The sequence below is a fragment of the Rhinopithecus bieti genome, unplaced genomic scaffold (genome assembly GCF_001698545.2).
Source record: "Rhinopithecus bieti isolate Rb0 unplaced genomic scaffold, ASM169854v2 scaffold_777, whole genome shotgun sequence".
In the NCBI taxonomy this organism is placed as follows: domain Eukaryota; kingdom Metazoa; phylum Chordata; class Mammalia; order Primates; family Cercopithecidae; genus Rhinopithecus; species Rhinopithecus bieti.
In genome coordinates, this window is record NW_016803392.1 from 2,581,070 (window position 1) to 2,602,803 (window position 21,734).

At 41.5% G+C, this 21,734-nt stretch overlaps 1 protein-coding gene across 1 annotated transcript in view; it reads right to left on the reverse strand.

Moving 5' to 3' along the window:
* Positions 1-340: 340 nt before the first annotated feature.
* Positions 341-21,734, reverse strand: part of LOC108535888 (calcium-binding mitochondrial carrier SAL1-like) — a 75,714-nt gene continuing 54,320 nt past the window's right edge. Inside the window, 3 exon segments of the mRNA XM_017882285.1 lie at positions 341-1,255; positions 1,258-1,318; positions 1,417-1,697. Coding sequence (XP_017737774.1) covers positions 341-1,255; positions 1,258-1,318; positions 1,417-1,697 — 1,257 coding nt within the window.

Below are 21,734 nucleotides of genomic sequence, written 5' to 3' on the forward strand. Positions count from 1 at the left end.
TGAAACACCACACCCAGCCCCAGTTCATGTTCTTTTAAAATTGCTTTATGCATACAGCTTTGTTCCTGCTCAAGTAAGGGCCTTCTTTTTTTTATTTTAGATATCTTTATTTCTCCAAATTTGTTGTTTATCAAGAGTAACTGAAATAAAAAAAAAAAAATTGAGTCCCATCCTCATCATCATGGAAATAGCTTTAAGAGAAAACTGGTCAGATGAACATTATTGCTTCTCATTTCAACCAGCAAATAGTTTCCACTGATAAATTGACAGCCAGGAGTCTGTCAAGAATGCTCAAGACATGTTATATAATACAACATGCCTGTTCACGGGGAGAAAAATCCTAGAAAACAGCTTTTGTGTACTTCTTGATTTCATTATACAAGACAAGCACAAAAGCACCATCTGTGCCTCTGAGAATATTGGATCATGCTCCCTTGAAGAAAGCTTTGCCTGCTACATCACGAGCACTCTTCCTCCAGCAGTCAAGCATGCCTGTGTACATGATGTCAGTTCCTTTGTGCCCTGACTGCATCATTATGTGGTGGCGAATGGTGTCCAATGGATAGGAAGTGAACCCAGCAACAGCAGTGACAGTCTCTGTGATCATCCAGCTGATGACGATGGGAATGTTCTTGGGATCCGGAAGCATTCCCTTTGCAGTGTCATAGATACAGAAGTAGGCAGCTAGGTAGATGATAATACCCTGCACAGACACGTTAAAGCCTTGGTACAGGCACTTAATCCCATTAGATTTGTAGATCTTAACCAGGCAGTCACCGAGGCCTCAGAATTCCCTTTCAGCTCCAGCTTTACCTACATCGGCTGCTAGACGAGTAAGGGCAAAATCAAGAGGGTACACAAAACACAAGGATGTGGCCCCAGCGGCACCACCTGATGCCAGATTCCCTGCAAAGTAGTGCCAAAACTGGGTCCTCTTGTCCACATCACCCAGGAAGATCTGCTTGTATTTATCTTTGAAGGCAAAGTTGAAAGCCTGGGTGGGGAAGTATCTGATGACATTGGCCAGGTTACTGTGCCAGAAGGACAGGACTCCCTGCTCCTTGGATATGTGGACCACACAGTCTATGATGCCCTTGTATTGCTTATCTGCAGTGATCTGTTTGCTGGCATGCTGCACCTGCAGCAGCAGCTTGACCTGCTCAATGGGCGCTACCGCCATCTTGGACATGGCTGTGGCCACTCCACCTGCCAGGAAGTCCTTGGCAAAGGACACAGTGGCATCTGTCGTGTTGAAAGGAAAGATGAGGCAGGCTGCTGCGGGATGGGACTGGGCTGGGAACCGGCTTTGACTCTGGGGCTGTGAGGAGGACCGTTTTAATGTCCTACACCTCTTATATCAGGAACCATGGAGGTGGGATATGCATCCTCCTCAGTGTGTTGTTGTTGCTGNTGTGCCAGAAGGACAGGACTCCCTGCTCCTTGGATATGTGGACCACACAGTCTATGATGCCCTTGTATTGCTTATCTGCAGTGATCTGTTTGCTGGCATGCTGCACCTGCAGCAGCAGCTTGACCTGCTCAATGGGCGCTACCGCCATCTTGGACATGGCTGTGGCCACTCCACCTGCCAGGAAGTCCTTGGCAAAGGACACAGTGGCATCTGTCGTGTTGAAAGGAAAGATGAGGCAGGCTGCTGCGGGATGGGACTGGGCTGGGAACCGGCTTTGACTCTGGGGCTGTGAGGAGGACCGTTTTAATGTCCTACACCTCTTATATCAGGAACCATGGAGGTGGGATATGCATCCTCCTCAGTGTGTTGTTGTTGCTGTGAGACCCTTCTCCCTCTCTCCTACTTAGACTCTATAAGGTCTGAATGTCCTAACAAACCATCACTCACACTGTCCCCCCTGTTGAGTTGTCTGCTTTCCCCCACTTCATTGTCCCTTATTTATCAATGATTTTTGTCAATGCCAGCCTTTTTTCTTTCTTTCTTTCTCTTTTTTTGAGACAGAGTCTTGCTCTGTTGCCCAGGCTGGAGTGCAGTGGCATGTCTCGGCTTACTGCAAGCTCTGTCTCCCAGGTTCATGCCATTCTCCTGCCTCAGCCTCCCCAGCAGCTGGGACTACAGGTGCCCGCCACCACACCCGGCTAATTTTTTGTATTTTTTAGTAGAGACGGGGTTTTACTGTGTTAGCCAGGATGGTCTCGATCTCCTGACCTCGTGATCTACCCTCCTCGGCCTCCCAAAGTGCTAGGATTACAGGCGTGAGCCACCGCGCCCGGCCCAGCCTTTTTTCTTAATTTAAAATTTTAATTTTTGTGGGTACATAGTACCAGTACATAGTATATACACTGTCAGTCTTTTGAACAACATTCCTGGGCCAGGCGCGATGACTCACGCCTGTAATCCCAGCACTTTGGGAGGCCTAGACAGGCAGATCATGAGGTCAGGAGATGGAGATCATCCTGGCTAACGTGGTGAAACCCTGTCTCTACTAAAAATACAAAAATTAGCCAGGCGTGGTGGCAGGCGACCGTAGTCCCAGCTATTTGAGAGGCTGAGGCAGGAGAATGGTGTGAATCCAGGAAGTGGAGTTTGCAGTGAGCCAAGATTGCGACACTGCACTCCAGCCTGGGCAACAGAGCAAGATTCCGTCTCAAAAAAAAAAAAAAAAGACAACACAAAAAACAAAAAAACAACTCCCCTCAACATTCCTGCCTCAATTCTTGGTAATTTTAATATCCGCATAAATGATTCTTCTACCACCATGGCCTTGAGTTTCTTCAATTCCTCCCCTTCAGCCTATCTCAGCCACTCACTCACATGGTCATAGCACAGAATTTCCATCGCCTTTTCATAATTGCAGGTTCAAACAATCCACCCTGTGTTTGCCTTGTCCTGTCTTGCTCATTTTAGTCTCACCACCTGAACAAACTCCAGGATCTACAATCCACTGCCCGGTGCAACTTTTCAGTATCCCTGATTCACACTCATGTGCTTTTGACTCTTCCCACGGTTTAAATTCCATCATCAATCATTATAGCCATTTCCTCACATACACCCTCAACACCCTCTCCCCTCTCCTGTGGTGATTACTTGCTTGGCAGAACTTTGATCCTGGTGAAGTCCAACTCTCCTCCTACTTTGCATCATCAGAGCAGAAGAAAAATACATAGCGTGCTTACTGGTCTCACTTTAAGTTCATCCTTAGTGTCAAGGGATCTTTCATGCTGTCTGACAGTCTTGTTTCCCTTGTCTGTTTCTTACTCTACTATGACTGTTTTACACTTTCTCTTCTCAAAACTCCAACACCTCACCCATGCTCCTCACTATCATCTGAGGAACTGCTTCTTATTTTACTGGGAACATAGCAAAATAGAACTTCCGCAAGCTCCTGCCACATCCACTACCTACCGGCATCTATGCCCCTGTACCCTGTGTTCCCTCCTGGCTACTGTAAAATGACCATCTGTGCTTCTGTATAAATCTGAGCCATATACTTCATGTAATGCTATTTGCTTTCATGTACTCAAGCACATAAACGTGCAGGAGTTTCTTGCATTTCAGTTCTTGAAACAAATAAAAGCATGCATACATACACAAAAATTTCTACATCTCTCTTGTCCCTCCAGCTACTAACTCATTTCTTGGTTTCTACCGGGTTCAAACCTCCATCACCTCTCCTGTAACAAGACTTCTGACTTCCTGCTTTCACGCTGCACCCTTATAGGCAAGTTTTTATTATAGTGATATGGTTTGGCTGTGTCCCCACCAAAATCTCATCTTGAATTGTAGTTCCCATAATAAGCATGTGTCACGGGAGGGACCCCGTGGGAGGTAATTAAATTAGGGGGCAGTTATCTCAGTGCTGTTCTCATGATAGTGAGTGAGTTCTCACAGCATCTGATGGTTTTCTAAGGGGCTTTTCCCCCTCTTCACTCCTCACTTCTCCTTGCTGCCACCATGTGAAGAAGAATGTGTTTGCTTCCCCTTCTGCCATGATTGTAAGTTTCCTGAGGACTCCCCAGCCATGAGGAACTGTGAGTCAATTAAACCTCTTTTCTTTATAAATTACCCAGTCTCAGGGATTTCTTCATAGCAGCATGAGAGCAGTTTAATACCTATAGCAACCAGAGTGACTCTGTTAAAAATTTAAATCAAATCACTCTTCTGTTCTGAACTCTTCAATGGTTCTCCGTCACACTCAGAGTAAAATTCAAAGTCCTTTAAAGTCCTGCAAGGACCCAACCATCTAGCTGCTTATGACTTCTTTGATCCAGTCTCCTACTGCTTACCTCTTGCTCACTCTGTCTTGTTACATTGAAGCCTGCCAAGCATGCCCTGACCTCAGGTATTTTGCACTTGCTTTACCACTTGCCTGAAATTCTCTTCCCTCATATATCCACATGACATTCTCCCTCAACTCCTTCAAGTTTTTGTTTAAAGTATCATCTTCTGAATGTGTTCTTCCCTGAATATCCAAACAAAATTGCAGTTCCTGCCCCCAGCTTTCTAAAATGAAAGTAAAAGATAGTGTCGGGCCAGGTCCTTACACTATATATATATATATATGAAGCTCAGATTTCAGCCACTAAGCCTCAGGGCCACCACCAAAAGGATAATTTATGCTGGGACAGAGATAGAACCTCCGCAATCTCTGTTTACCAAGAAAGCAGTCTAAGTGGGAGAGGAAGGCCAAACCAAGAAACTGCTGAAAGCAGAGGGTATAGCGTGAAGGAGTTGTCTCATTTTGTGGATTAATATCAATAACTTCCTCAGGAACTTTTACTAAAATGTATTGTGAGAGTGGCCAATTTAGGAGCAAGTCACTCTCCTTGCTTTTGAATTCTGCAAAATGAAAGCATTTTGGGTTGACACATAGCTATTAACTAATCACAGATGACTGTATATGATTCAGACACATAGCATGTTATTTCCAAGGACACTGATTGCATGGAGGACTGAGTGGAATTCTTCTGAGCATATGAATTCTCCTCCTCCTCTTTAAATGCTAAATAGAACTCCACAGATGAAGTGGCCAATATGTTGTGTATGCAAGCCATGCTAGATTGATTTTTTGATGATCAGGATGCTCATCCACTTAATATGTCTCATAACCAGGTCATGGTAAATGCAGTGATTAAGGGAAGCTCTTTTGTGCGGGCACCCTATGTAACCTTACTGCTGTAAAATCAGACAATGGTCTGGGGGTGGGCCTTGTTAGGTTTGTTGTCTCAGCTTTGCCTTACGGGTCTACAGTTGCTGAAAAAGAGCAATTCGCAAAAGAACGAGGCAAAGACAAAGGGGAGATTCAAGGGACCCCTAGCAGGGTGAAAAAATTTAGATGGTTATTATTAAGCAGCATGAATAAAGCAAACATTGATGGGGTGAAATAAGGTCTTGAAGCAGCACTGTGGGAAGCTGAGTGGACATATGGGATGGACCCCAGCATTGAAAAGCCATAAACAAAACCACTCTATTTACTTAGTTTTAAAGAATTTAAAAGGTTAGAAAGCAAAGGTGATAATGAGAAACCTAACTTTTAATTGCTGGGGGTGATGGTCTGGCCAATTAACCAGGACGAAGATTCATAAAGGAATGAGGGTGTTCTTGTGCAAGCCCTGCATACACATACATGGGTAAAATGGCCAGTAAGTGGAAAAGAAAGTTTCCTGGGACTCCTTGATATGGGAGTCAAATGCACTATGATTCCAGAACTGTTTGGTGAATTTCTAATAGGGCTACAGTTAGACTGAAGTATATGGAGATGCAGTGGTTGATGGGATTTAGGTGAAAGTTTGGATAAAAATTAGAATATTCAAATGTACTTTATGTGAAGTGATTGTGTCCACTTTCCCTGAATGTATTATTGGAGTAAATATTATGTTTGACTGGGGAACACTTGTCTACCTAGTATTGTAAAACAGAAGGCATGTAGGTTATCTTTCAGCTAGTATTAATTGGACATTCCAAATGGGAATCTATAGAATTGCCTGAGCCCATACAGGTTGTTAATCTGAAACAGTATAGAATACCTGCTGGACAATAAAGAGCTTACTACTTTAATTAAGGACAATATTAGAAGCTGGAGTGCTGGTATCAAAAGTTCTCTGTACAGTAACCCTGAGTGACCCATGAAAAAGTATGTGACTAATGGAGATTCAAAGTATACTACTGAGGCTGGAATAAAGATGTGCAGCCTGTAACATCACCATCCTTGATATGGTTTCAATAGTGCAAAAATAAAGTAGGCCAAAGAGAATGATACTCAGTGATTGATCTTGCAAATTCTTTTTTTCCTTTATCAGAAAAGAGACAACTGTAGTTTGGCTTTACATGGAAGGATCCCATTTTACATTTACTGTATTGCCACAGGGTTATTTGATATTACCAGCTTATTTTCATAATTTGATTAGAAGAGATTCAGACTTGATGCAGGTCTCAAGTTTAATAATGCACATATATTAATAATGTAAAAATATCAGAAACAGAAGAATAAGCAAAACTGACTTTTATGCCATGCTGGCACACATTGCCAAAAAAACCTGATGGATAATTCTAGCAAAGATTCAAGGATCTGCCCAAATGATAAAATTCTTAGTAATAACCCGGACAGGAGCCAACACTGGCATTCCACAGATGACTGAAAATAAGCTGCTGCTGTTGTCTATCCTGAGAACTAAGAAAGAATCACAGTACCTTGTCAATTTCCTTGCATTTTGGAGGATACATATTCCACGTCTGGGAATATTTCTAGATTCTATCCGTAGAACTACCTGAAAGAAGATCATATTTGAGTGGAATTCTCAACAAAACCAGACTATGTCTGAATTGCAAAAAGTGGTAGCCCTCTTAATCCTTTTGGCCCTTATGATCTGCACTCAGATAGGATTTTGGAAGCATCTGTAACACACTTATGCAGACTAGAGCTTATGGCAAAAGCCTGTCACTACCACCAGGAGTGACTGCTGGAATTTAGAAACAGAAATTTTCCATATGCAGTGGTATTGTATATACCCTTTGAGAGATAATTACCAGCTTGCACTGTCAATAATCAAAACTGCCCCTATGACTGAAGGACATAAAATAATGTGGAATCCTGAAATATCCATAATGTCTTGGATAATATTAGAGAAACATTTTAATATGGAATGCAGACCCAGAATAGTTCTATAATAAAATGGAAATGATTTATATGGGAACATACTACTTGGGAGAGTGCAAAGAGGTAGTCATCACATTTAAGAGCAGATACCCCTTTTCCCTCTATGACTGACTTTGGAACCACAAGAGGAACTGCAGGATGTTACTGTCATACCGGTGGTGCCCTATGAACAGCTCTCCATTGGCCAAGAAAACACTGCTTGGTTTATGGATGGCAGCTGCCAGGTGGACAGACACCACCTTGTTTGAAGGCCTGCCACACTATGATTGACTGATGGAACAAATGATTGAAGAAGGCAAGAACAAATCACCTTAGTGGACTGAACAGCATGGTGTTTTTCTTGCAGTGATGGAAGAATTCAACAATGATAACAGCCCCTATGTTTGGGTTTTTGTCAACTCATGGTCATTGGCCAATGGTTTGGCTTTTTGGTCAGTTAGATGGGCAATGAAAAACTAGACTAATAGAGAGATTCCTGTATAGGGTATGCCCCTATGGAAATGACTATGGGAATATAAATGATGCATTAAAGTAGGAAATCTTGATGCCCATCAGAAGAACCTCCTTCTAAGACTGGAAAGTGATTGAAACCACCAAATCTGGTGTGCTTGCTTGAGGGGGCCACCTAGGTCCATGAAATGAATGAATATGGAGGAGCTGCAGGAATGGAAAGATGGTCTGGTCATCAACGTACACCTTTTACACCTCTGTGGCACAAAGTGTCAACAACAACTGGCCAGTCTACCAGCAAGAAAGACAAGAGACTGTGGAGGACTGTGGGACAGGCTCCCCAGGGAGAAGGACCTGCACAGAGCTGGAAAATAGGCTATATTGGACTGGTGCCAGTATCTCAGAGAGATTGTAATTGTATCTTGATAAGAATAAACACTAACTTAGGACTGGACTTTGCCTACCTGATGGGAGAAGAAAATGCTCACAATGTTACCCAAACATCAGACGTTCAGTCCAGATCCTGCTGCTCACTGCACAGAAAAATGATCACTGAGACAAGGAGTATTGCCAGGGAAGAAGGCTTTATTTGCATGCTGCAGCCAAGGAGAACAGGAGATCAGGCTCAAATCGGTCTCCTCAACTGACTAAAATTTGGGGTTTATATAGGAGGGAGGAAATGTAACCACATGTGAAAAAATAGGAATTAGGGAAAGATAAGGAAGAGGAGTTGGTCAATAGGAAGCAGGTGGTTGGTTAGCCAGTCACGATGGGTGACATGTCTGGTGTCTCACTATCTAGGTGTGATGATATGGTGAGTTTCGGCTTCTTGATACTGTCTGGGAGGCCTGTGGGTCAGTTTCCAAGAAAGGAACTCAGATAAGACAAATGTAAGTTTCAAGCTTTAAGACTGAGAAGGTAAATTTCTTCGTTTATCCAAAAAATAGTAAACATTACTTCCATGGGCCAGTTGGGCTGATTTTAACAAGACTAAAAGGTCTGTACTGGTCCATTCTTGCATTGCTATAAAGAAATGCCTCAGGCTGGGTAATTTATAAGAAAAGAGATTTAATTGGGTCATGGTTCTGCAGACTGTATGGGAAGCCTAGAAGCATCTGCTTCTGGGGAGGCCTAAGGAGGCTTACAATCATGTCAGAAGGCAAAGGGGGAACAGGCGCATCACATGGTAAAAGCAGGAGCAAGCAGGAGAGGTCAAGGGAAGGGGAGTGCCACACACTTTTAAATGACCAGATTGTGCAAGCACTCACTATCATGAAGATAGCACCAAGCCATGAGAGATCTACCCCCATGATTCAAAGACAGTTTGATGTGAGATTTGGGCAGGGACAAAAATGCAAACCATTTCAATCTGCCCTGGCCCCTCCTAAATTTCATATCCTTCTCACATTGCAAAATATAATCATGCCTTTGCAACAGTCCCCTAAAGGCTTAACTCATTCCAGTGTTAATTCAAAAGTCCAAATTTCAAAGTCTCATCTGAGACAAGGGAAATCCCTTCCACCTATGAGCCTGTAAAATAAGAAATGAGTTAGTTACTTCTATGATACAACAGAGATACAGGAATTGGGTAAATGTTGTTGTTCCAAAAGGGAGAAATTGGCCAAAAGAAAAGGGTTACAGGCCCCGTGGAAGTTTGAAACCCAGCAGGTCAGTCATTAAATCTTTAAGGTCCAAAATAATTTCCTTTGACTCCATATCCTGTACCCAGGGCATACTGGTGCAAGGGATGGGCTCCCAAGGCCTCAGGCAACCTTGTGGCTTTGTAGGGTGCAGCCCCCCAGCTGCTCTCATGAGATGGAGTTGAATGCCTGCATCTTTTCCAGGTGCAGTGTCCAAGCTACTGGTGGATCTACCATTTTTGGGTCTAGAGGATGATGACTTTCTTCTCACAGTTCCACTAGGCAGATCCCCATTGGGGAATCTGTGTGGGGGCTCTAGCCCTGCATTTCTCCTTAGGGGCTCTAGTAGAGGTTCTCTGGGGGCTCTGCCTCTGCAACAGCCTTGTGTCTGGGCACCCAGGCTTTTCTGTACATCTTCTGAAGTCTGGGTGGAGACTACCAAGCCTTATTCACTCTTGCACTCTGTACACCTGCAAGCTTATCACCAAGCTGCCAAGTCTTATGGTTTGTGTTCTCCAAAGTGGCAGCCTGAGCTGTACCTGGCCCCCTTTGAACCATAGCTGGAGCTGGAGCAGCTGGGATATAGAGATCAGTGTTCCCAGGCTGCACTGGGCAGTGGGTCACTGGACCTGGCCTACAAAACCATTCTGTTGTCCAAAACCATTCCATCCTCTTAGGCCTCTGGGCTTGCCATGAGAGAGGCACACACTAAGGTTTCTGAAATGCTTTTGAGGCCTTTCTCCATTGTCTTGGATATTAGCTCTTAGTTCCCTTTTAGTTATGCTAATTTCTCTAGTAAGTGGTTGTTCCATAGCCTGCTTGACTCTTTCTATGCCACATGGCTAGGCTGCATATTTCCAAAGTTTTATGCTCTGCTTTCCTTTCAAATATAAATTCCATCTTTAAGTCTTTTTTTTTCCCTCCTGTATGTGAGCTGAGGCTGTTAGAAGCAGCCAGGCCACATCTTGAACACTTTGCTGCTCATAATTTTTTTTCCACCAGATACTCTAAATCATCACTCTTATGCTTAAACTTCCACAGATCCCTAGGATCTGAATGAAATGCAGCCAACTTCTTTGCTAAAGCATAACATGTGGGACCTTTGCTGAAGTTCCCAATAAGTTCCTCATTTTTATCTGAGACCTTGTTGGCCTGGACTTCACTGACTGTATGACTATCAGCATTTTGGTCACAACCATCTAACCAGTCTTTAAGAAGTTCCAAACATTTTCTCATTTTCCTTCCTTCTTCTGAGCCCTCCAAACTCTTGTAACCTCTTCTCATTATCCCATTCCAAAGTTGCTTCTACATTTTCAGGTATCTTTATAGCAATGTAGCATTCGTAGATACTAATTTTTTGTTTTAGGCCACTCTTGCATTGCTATAAATAAGTGCCTCAGGCTGGGCAATCTAAAATAAAAGAGGTTTAATTGGCTCATGGTTCTGCAGGCTGTACAGGAAGTGTAGTGGCATCTGCTTCTAGGGAGGCCTCAGGAAGCTTACAATCATGGCAGAAGGTGAAGGGGGAGGAGGCACCTCACATGGCAAAGGCAGAAGCAAGCAAGAGAGAGTAGAAGGGAGGTGCCACACACTTTTAGATGACCAGATTTTGTGAGAATTCACCATCACAAAGACAGCACCAAGCCATGAGGGATCCGCTTTCAAGATCCAAACACCTTTCACCAGGCCTCACCTCCAGGACTGGGGATTACAATCCAACATGAGATTTGGCAAGGGATGAATCTACAGACAATACAGATTGCAATAGAAGACAAATATACAAACTATATCAGACTGTAAAAGAAGATACTGTGCCAACTTGGACCACCAAGTTACTTTGTTTTTTTATACCAAATATCATACTTTACAACCTATAGTGTCCAACAATGAGTACATAGTTCAACCAAGTAAACACATGTTCATATTATCAAAGTAATGGTTTAATTGAATACTCTTGTTTAAAATGGGGGTGGGGCATAAAGGCATCAAGGGCTGGCTTACATACCTTCATGAGTGTGTGCTCACATTTAATATGATGGGGGAGCTAAGAGAGGGATAGATATTATGTCTGACTGAGAATAATTCCCTACCTCATACTATAAAACAGTAGAGAGGTAATTTCACCTAGATAGATTCCTCTGCCTTTTCATGGAACTTGTGGAAGGGAGCTAGGGGAATATGCTGGTACAACAATACAGTTCTTTCCTACATGCCCTCAATTATTTTGTTTCCTACCTGATGCAGTAGTCCCAGGACCAGGGCTGCAACTGCAGATGCCAGAAGCAGGGATGACTGCTATGCAAGAAACTGTAACATTATCTTTAAACTTTTATGTCAGAATTCCTGAAGGCCTGATGGAATGGATTTTGCCTTCATCCTGTATGGCAAAATTGAAGTTGACAGTAAATGCAGCTGCATTGGTATTTCTTAGCAGTTGTAATGGCTTACTAGCTCTGTACCTATGTAATCCTACCCTATATATGGGTGGTACTATGGTTTGACTGTGTCTCCCAAAAAGCATATGTTTCAAACTTAATTCCCAGTACAACAGTGCTGGGATGTGGGACCTAAAGGGAGGTGTATAGGTCGTGAAGGTTTCACCCTTATGAGTGGATTAATGCTGATTACAAAAGTGCTTGAGGCTGCAAATTTGATCTCTTGCTTTCTTGTCCTCTTTTTGCCCTCTGCCACAGGATGACAAAGCAAGAAAACCCTCACGTTATGCTTATGCTGGCCCCTTGATCTTGGCCTTCAGAAATGTGAGAAAATAAATTTTCATTCATTACAAATTAGTCAGTGGTATTCTGTTATAGCAGCACAAAATGGACTAAAACAGAAAAGAATGAACTGAGGAGACACTTGACAGCCCGGTGTTTGTGCTCACAATCCAGACCAGCAGAGTGGCTGTATAACTGTAATATGTTCATTGTCCAATGCACACAGCAAGTCAACGTGCTAAGATACTGGATTGCAACAGAGAAAGAAGTTTTATCATAGGGCTGCTGAATGATGAACAAAGCCATCTCCCCAAGGAGTTTGGGGATAGGGTTTTGGAGTGGGTAGAAGTGTAGAGATCTTTGATGGGTTGGAGAGTGCAGGGTGAAGTCATGGGACAGGGAGATAAACTGTGTTCTCATATTGATAGGGTTTGGCTCTGTATCCCCACCCAAATCTCATCTTGAATTGTACTCCCATAATTCCTACTTGTTGTGGGAGGGACCCAGTGGGAGATAACTGAATTATGAGGGTGGTTTCCTCCATACTCGTCTCATGGTAATGAATAAGTCTCATGAGATCGATGGTTTTATTAGGGTTTTCTGCTTTTGCGTCTTCCTCATTCACTCTTTGCCTGCTGCCATCCATCTAAGACAGGACTTGCTCCTCCTTGCCTTCCATCATGATTGTCAGGCTTCCCCAACCATGTGGAACTGTAGGTCCAATTAAACCTCTTTCTGTTGTAAATTTCCCAGTCTTGTATATGTCTTTATCAGCAGCATGAAAACAGACTAATACACATGCTTATTCTGTTTATGTGTGGGGTGTCTTCAAATTATTTGGGGTCAGCTGTTATGCTGGAATTCAGGATCTGAAAAATATCTTAAGCAATTCTTCCCCCCCACCCCCCTGAGAAAACCCCTTTACTTTTGACTCCACATTATATTACATAATGATCAGATATTACATGACCCGGTTTTTCGGCTTTCTGACAATGAGATCTCTCTCCTTAAGTAATGAAGGGTTTCAAAGCTCTGAATGGAGTAAAGCCTATCCCTGCCTTCTCCATCACCAAACGCCCATTCTTTCTTAGGCAGATCAGGTAAAAATATGTTTGTCCACCAAGCACCATAAACACAACACAGTCATCACCACTTCCCTTCCTTGAGGGAACAGCTTCCCTATGACACCTAAGAGGACTGGCATCCATGGCGTCAAGCTGCAACTTCTCCCCTGAGGCCTAGATAGAGAGGCTGTCACAAAGTAGCAAGGATGCAAAACATGACAATTGTCTCATGACAATTCAGAACAAAGTGAAGGAACATCCTATGATCTTAGGCAATTCTTAAACAAAAACCTTACTCTTCTAATGTCAGAGATCCTATCTGTCTTAAACAAAAGTCTTATGATTCTAACATCAGAAGTCTTATCTATAGGAACAATGGGGATGCAAATGGTTAGTATCTAGTGCCACATGGCTTTCAATTACAAGGAAGTGGGTCAGAGTGCAACCCAATTAATGCTTAACTATAACTCTATTTCTGTTTAGAATTCTTGTTAAGCTGGTGAGGATGGCTTCAGTTAAACTTAACATCCATTCCAAAAGTGGAAAAGTTTAGGTAAAAAGTAATGACAAATAAAAAGGAGGAGAAATAGTAGCTGAGGGTAAAGGAATGAATAAATGAGTTATGAAATGAGGGAAATCCAATACTACACCAGCCCTTTGAGAGAGGCTCAGAGCAAGAGAACCATATTTTCTTTTAGAACAATATACCAGATACCCAAAAGGGTGGAGCTATATGTTTACTGAGATTACTCTTGCTTTTTGAACCTGACAAGGTCAAATGAAACCTGCAAAACTGAGTAGCATCACTCTGGGAGATATTTTGGTGATAGAATGATGAACTGGATCAATTGTTAGTTACTGAGTGGAACTCTAGTAATATGCTTATGTCTGTGGCCTCAAGAATTTCAGGATACAACTATTACAAAGGATCTCACATGGGAAAGAATTTCCAGGAACTATTCCCTACTGGGCCATCAGACTTTGTGGTGTACAACTCTAAATGTTGATGATCAAATACTTAGAAAGTTCTCTGATGATAATGAAAAAATATATAGCAATCATATGCCGAACGTCTAGCCATGCACTATCTACAAATAGATATAACACTTGTTTTGTGGGTGGAAAGCTATTAAACAGAATAGGAAAAGATAATAGGTTTCTGAAGGGATTAAAGCAGTAGGCATCACATGAGAGTGCAAATTCCCTGGGGGAACAGCCCCACCCTGAGAGGAGGAAGGCTATGGAAAGCTTTATGGCTTAGTCAAAGTAAATTAATCTAGGTGTGACTACCACTCATCTAACCCCAGTATGGGAGGGCCATCATTTTGGGGTACAAAATAGGTATCCTAATTGCACTCAGGCAATTAGTATCCAATGACAAAACATACACAGTAGATTTAAACAACGTTGGTTCACAAGACAGAAAGAGGGCTTTAGGAGAGATTGACATCTCTCTAGGCATCATGGAACAAGCTGGATTTGCTTTTGATGAGGAGCAGCATTCAGAGGAAAAGATTTATTGACTAGAATTAGCAGATTAGAGGAAATTCTATTCCAGGAGGAAGACAGGAATGGAAGTCAGCCTCAAAAGACTATAAAATTTAGAGAAGACTCAAAATAATGCTGGATCCAGTGTGGAGAAAGTGCTTGTACTCTGAACCAACATGGCGTTTTGATTATTTTAATATAGATGGAGCCCTAAGTAGCCACGGGCAATGTATCAGTCCATTTTCACACAGGTATAAAGAACTGCCCTAGACTGGGTTAACTTATGAAGAAAATAGGTTTAATTGACTCACAGTTGTGCAGGCTTAACAGGAAGCATGACTGAGAGGCTTCAGGAAACTTACAATCATGGCAGAAGCTGAAGGGGAAGCAAGCACATCTTATCATGGTGGAGCAGGAGAGAGAGCGAACAAAGTGGGTAGTGCCACACACTTTAAAACAACCAGATCATGTGAGAACCCATTCACGATCATGAGAACAGCAAGGGGGAAGTCTGCTTCCATAATTCAGTCACCAGGCCCTTCCTCTGACATGTAGGGATTACAATTCGAGATGAGATTTGGATGGGGACACAGACCCAAAGCACATCATTCTCACATTTGAAACCAATCATGCCTTCCCAACAGTTCCCCAAAGTCTTAACTCATTCCAGCATTAACTCAAAAGTCCAGGTCCAAAGTCTTACCTGAGACAAGGCAAGTCCCTTCTACTTAATGAGCAGACATTGAGAAAGAAAGAAAATAGAATCTAGGTTGCATCCAAACCTGAATCACTGCCCACCTGCAGCAAGAGAACACATTTCTCCACCATTCTTGCAATATGCATAAACATGATAAAACCTGCCCATATTTCCCCTTCTCCTCTGCAAAAGTTTCAGAAAGTCGGTGGCTGTGTTTTTCAGTAGGGCTTGGAAGATGGGAATGTGAGAGGGGTAAGCACAGTGAATGGACTTGAATGGGTACTTTCTTTGCCATCTCATTTTTGGTCTCACTTCTGATCCTTTTAGCTGAACGGAAGTCTTCTGATCAGCATTTCAACCTCCCTTCTTTCCCCTCTTGTGGCTGTGTATTGTGCACACCAAACATTTACAGTGGCTAGCCATTAGTTGGCTTTTACTATTGATTCTTTTTTCTTTGTTGTATTTTTCCTCTGAAATCTCCATTTAGTACTTCAGCATTAAAAAAAGCTCAGTATCAATAAAAACAACATAATTCTCCCCTTTTGTGTCTCTGTGAGAAGCCAACACCAGAATACTTTGTGACCATCTTCTATGGCTAAAATGACTTTTAAAACTTGTGGTTGTGCTCCGAGTACCGAAACAGGATATGCAGAGCATTGGAACCGGTCCATTCATCAGCAGACAAACTTCCCTGGGCAGATATGCAGGATGGATCTTGGAGGCTGAAGTTTTGTCTTTGTTTTTCCTGTTTGCTGCCAACTACAGATTACAAATTGGATACAAATTCCTTAACCTTTGGCCAGCAGCCCTCAATTTCATGCTGTCTAATTTATATGTAAACAAGGTCATACATTTGCCTTAATTATATTTTCCTTAAGTTTTTCCACTTTATTTTGGGGGAGGTTTTTAGTTTCTGATTTCCTAAACCCTGGTTAACTCTTGACTTTCTGAAACGTTTTACTGCAGCATTGCTCTGAAAATGTCAACATAAAAAAAAAAAGTTGAAAAAAACTATGCCAATCAGTTGGCCTGATTTGAATACCAGGGTACAGCCTTACAGTCACAGACTATTCTTTAGCATTGAAAACAAAATCCTAAAGACCGTGAATCAAAAGTCAAGTCTCCATTTGACAAATAATTGGTAGCACAACTTTATTTTCTTTAAATACAGTTAGGTAAGGGAAGTGAGAAGGAATAATTAAGTGATGGTAGAGACAGCTCTGACTTCCAATGTTGTCTAGAAAGCCTCTCAATAGAGTGAAATCTATATTTTTCCCATCTCAATGGGAAGAAATGTTTTTATTTCATTTCATATGGCCTTAGTCTGTAGTTTATTTTTGTTTTTTTAAAGTCACTTTTCAGGATAAGTCCTTCCCATATCCTCCTGGGAACTTCTCTGCAATCTTCTATGTTGGCTGCTATGTTAGTTTTCTAGGGTTGCCATAACAAATTACCACAAGCTGAGTGGCCTATGTCAACAGAAATTTATTCTCACAGTTCTGGGGGCTAGAAGTCTGCAGTCAAGCAGTTTGTAGGGCCATGCTCTTCTGAAGGAGTTAGCCAGCTTGCTTTAGGCAGAGAGCAAGGGAAGGGTCTGCAGAGAACATCCGACTCACCTCACAAGCGCCTACCTCAGATATTTTGTGCAAGTAAGGGAACTTGTGCAGGGGGCTTGCCTAAACATACCTGCAGCTAAGGGCCAACATACACTGAGGTGGGGGGTGGAGCTACCAGGAATTCACGCCTTATACAGCACTATCAGCTTTTATAAAAAGCCCTTGTATTCAACTGTGAAAGGGGCAACTGGGAACCTCGTTTCAGGACCCCTCTCTTGGCTGAGAACTTTCCTTTTGCTTAATAAATTCTACTCCACTCACTCGTCAAGTGTTTATGTGCTTACTTCTTCCTGGTTGTGAGGCAAGAACTCAGACCTAGCTGAGCTAAGGAGCAAAAATACCATCCATCACCTCTAAAGGGTCTAAGGAAGATTCTTTTTTTGCCTCTCTCCTGGCTTCTGGGGGTTGCCAGCACTCCCTGGCATTTCTTGGCTTGTAGAGGCATTGCTCTCTGCCTCTGTCTTCACATGGCATTCTCCTCTGAGTCTCTCTGTATGTCTTCTTCTCATAAAGGCACCAGTTGTTGAATTTAGGGCCCACTGTAATCCACTGTGACCTCACCTTAACTAATTACAGCCTCTAAGGCCCTCTTTCTTTCCTTCTTTTCTTTCTTTGACCGAGTCTTGCTCTGTTGCCAGGCTGGAGTGCAGTGGCTCAATCTTGGCTCACCGCAACCTCCGCCTCCCAGGTCCACGTGATTCCCCTGCCTCAGCCTTTTGAGTAGCTGGGACTACAGGCATGCACCACCATGCTTGGCTAATTTTTTGTATTTTAGTACAGATGGGATTTCATCATGTTGGCCAGAATGGTCTTGATCTGACCTTATGATCTGCTCACCTTGGCCTCCCAAAATGCTGGGATTACAGGCATGGGTCACTGTGCCTGGCCCACCCTATTTCTAAATAAGGTCACATTCTCAGGTTCCAGGTGGACATAAATTTTGGAGGACACTATGTAACCCACAAAGTTGTTTTTCACTCATTTAAACTAAGTATACATGATATGGATGTGTAAATGTCAATCACATATTGTTACTGAAATGCCAGGAGTTCAGTCTAGGTCCTACTGCTCACCACACAGAAAGTCAACCACTGAGACAATTATTATTGCCAGAGAAGAAGGCTTTAAGGGTACTGCAGCAGAGGAGATGTGAGATCAGCCTTAAATCCATATTCCTGACTGACTAAAATTAAGGGTTTATATAGCAGAAAAGAAATGTAACCATGTGTGGGAAAACAGGATTTAGGGAGGCATAAGGAAGAGGAGTTAGTCTACAGGGAGCAGGTGGTCAGTTAGGCAATCATGATATGTTAGGAGTCTGGTGTCTTATTGTCCAGATGCAATGATCTGGTAAGTTGCAGTTCCTTGATACTATCTGGGAGGACTTATGGTTGGTTTCCTGAGAAAGGAACTCAGATAAGACAGTTGTAACTTTCTCAGGTTTTAAGATTGGGAGGATCAATTTCTGTGCTTATTCCAAGAAACCATAAACCTCAGTTCTGAGACAACTGAGCCAGTTTCAACATCTGGAAATTTTGTTTATTCAGTCACCTGAGGCTGACATTTTGAGGATGGAGACCTCTTATTTTTTTAGGGATGTTATCAAGGTTTGTTATATAGGACTCAGTTATTTCTTTTGTTCATATGTGGACAGTCTTCAGACCTTTCCCATGTATTCAGTACAAACAGATAATGTATAGGAGCTGTCAAGGCTAATGGACTAAATCCAGAATGCAGGGGGAGCACTTTGAATCCTCCTTGCCAAGGACAGTGCAAAGATGCACCCTGCCAAGTCCCACAGAGGGATTTAGACCAACACCTACATTATTATTTTATGAAAATTCCTCTTGCCTAAGCTGTTGCTTATTATTGAGTTTTACAATGGAGATACAGTATATGACCTACGTTTATAAAATCCAGTGAAAATCTAGTTGAAAAGGGGTAATAACTCCTTGCCTTTCACTCTGGGAAAAAATTCCTGTCTGGGTGCTGCTAAAATAGCTTAGTGATGTGCTGCTAATACAGAGCTATTGAAATTTACTCATTAAAAATATATAACCTTGAGTAATCCATTAGTGGAAAAATCCATTTTTTTCCATCAAAAAATTCATCGAAAACTGATCTGGAAAGAAGGAAAAAGGAACAAAGATGAACATAGTCACTGCATGAATTTCTTTCCAGATTTTTAAAATTAATTTCTGGTCTTTAGTCTTTCATCCTCTTCTGAACATGTAGACATCTGTTTACTGGTATATACTGATGATAATAAGGGAAAATTTATATAAGTAAAATTTATGTAAGTTCCTGAAGGTGCTGCTTTAGATGTATAGATGGTCAGAAGTCCAGAATCTTAGGGACTATAGAAGATTGGTCTTGATGAGAAAATGCTGGAAGTCAGAGAAGCATCTGCCCAGAGAACAGCAAATGGATCTAGGTACAGGGGACATCAGGAAGCTTGAAGCAGAGAAACCTAATGAATCCCAAGACATACTGAGACAATTACAGTTAATCCATATCTTGAAGGCATTCCTTTGATATGCAATCTGCAATCTGCCCTACTAACAACTATTTTCCCACATCTGCTAAATTTATACAGTTATGCATGGGTTATCCCTAAGAGAGCATCCCTAAAAGATAAATAATTGTAATCCCTAAAAGATAATTGTATCCCTAAAAGATAAATAATTGCAATAGCATTTGCTTTATTGTTTTATAACAAGGAGGCATATTAGGAAGAATTTGTTAATTCCTGGTTGTCAATTGCTCAAGCTGTTTATGATTATTTTAGGGTTTTGAAATAAACTATTAATTATTCTCTATTTGAGAATTGATAGGATATGGAGTTTGAAAAGAAAGAGTATTTTAATTTTTCCTCCCACACTGGTCCCTTTCTAGTTTACCATGGTTTATGAATTATATTTATTAGTCATTCTGTTAACTACATTAACTAACCTAGTAAATTTAGTAGATTAAGAAACTGAAATATAAATTAATGAGTATAATTCATCAGTGTCTGCAGTTTCAATCATAATATTTATACAGTGTGAAAAAGATGTCAGATGACTGTTAGGATTATCTTCTTTGAAGAGGTTTATTAAATTTGCAATTATTTTGCCTGGAATGCCAACATTAAATTAATGTATTCCAAAATGTTAGAAATAGACACATTTGTGAAGATGTCATGTTACCATTTTTGTTTCTAGGCATGTATAATAGATACTCCACCAAAGGAAAAGTACTTCAGGCAAATAATTAGTTCAAGCTGTAAGACATTATTTCAGCCTGATTTTCATTTGTTCATTCATTCATTCACTCAACAAATGGTAAATTTTGTGAGATCCAACTATGTGTCACTTACTGTTCTGGACACCAGTGATATAGGAGACAACACAAACACTACCCTAATACTAGAGCTCACATTTCAGTGGGGGGAGGGGAGGGAAACAGGCAATAAACAACAACAAAAAATACTTCTCGGTGCGGTGGCTCAGGCCTGTCATCCCAGCACTTTGGGAGGCCAAGGCGGGTGGATCACCTGAGGTCAGGAGTTTGAGACCAGCCTGGTCAACATGGTGAAACCCCGTCTGTACTAAAAATACAAAAATTAGCCAGGTGTGATGGCATGTGCCTGTAATCCCAGCTACCCAGGAGGCTGAGGCAGGAGAATCGCTGGAGCCCAGTAGGCAGAGGCTGCAGTGAGCTGAGATTGTCCCACTGCACTCCAGCCTGGGCGACAGAGCAAGACTTCGTCTCAAAAACGAAAACAGAAACAAAAACAAAAAAGACTTCTCAGGTGCTGTGAAAATGTAAAATGCCATGAAAAAGTGTGAAGCAGGGTAAGAGGGTGGTGAAATGGGATGGTAACTTTGCTTCAGAGACTTGGAGGAGTGAGGGAGCCATGGACAGAAGTGGATGCATTGTGAAGCAAATGAAGCTTAAAATTCAGGGACTTTCACTTGCTTGGGTCTCTGTGAGTGGTGGGACTTGCAGGACACTGCAGAGTATTCTTAGTGGGGAGTGGAGGCCAGATTGCTTTCAGGAAGTATTTCTTTGTAAGTGCTTCCGTCGTAACACTGAAACTCCAAAGAAAATGAAAGATAACTTCAAAGACATCTCCAGAGCTCCAGTAATTTGCTGTAATTTCTGTTCTTATTCTATATAAATATTAACCTAATTTTGTGTTTGTGATCTTATTTCTTTTTCTAAAGCAGCATCCTTGGCTAAAATTATATATACTTCAGGTCAGTATATAGTTATAGCTAGGTACTGGAATTATACACATGAGTAAGATATGACCCCAGCCTTCAGCTTACTTCATGATCTTAATAACTTTTGATATATTAAGGTGTAGAAGAAACAGAACTCAGCCAAGTTGATATCAAATTGATAACCTGATATTTTCTTGAGTCTAACCATCAGTTGTAAAAAACAGAATTCAAAATAACTTTATGAGAAAAAAGAAAATGCTACTAAAATTAACATTTTCAATTTTAAGACTAGCTGATTATTAGATACAGAATAGAAAGAAGGATATATTAGAATTCGGAAAATTAACATTAATTAGCATTTATTGGGCTCTGATTTTCTAACTTCTTGGTATGCTTAATTCATTTAATCATCAGAACAAAACTTTGGGATAGCTACTAATAGTATTCTAATTTTACAGATGAGGAAACAAGCATGCAAAGGTTAAGGGAAGTGGTAAAGCTAGAGACCAAACTGAAGCTATCTGACTAAAAGCTGACATTTAATCATTTTGCTAAACTTACTGCAAAAGTCAGGGGATTCCGTTTTTGAATTTCTAGTCCAGATTCTACTCCTAAATTTTCGGGTATCTGTCCTTAGATTGCAGCATCATCATCAGTAAAGTTGGATTAAAAAATCTTGACATTTTCCACAATCTATTAAGATTGTAACAATAGTCAATACATTTTG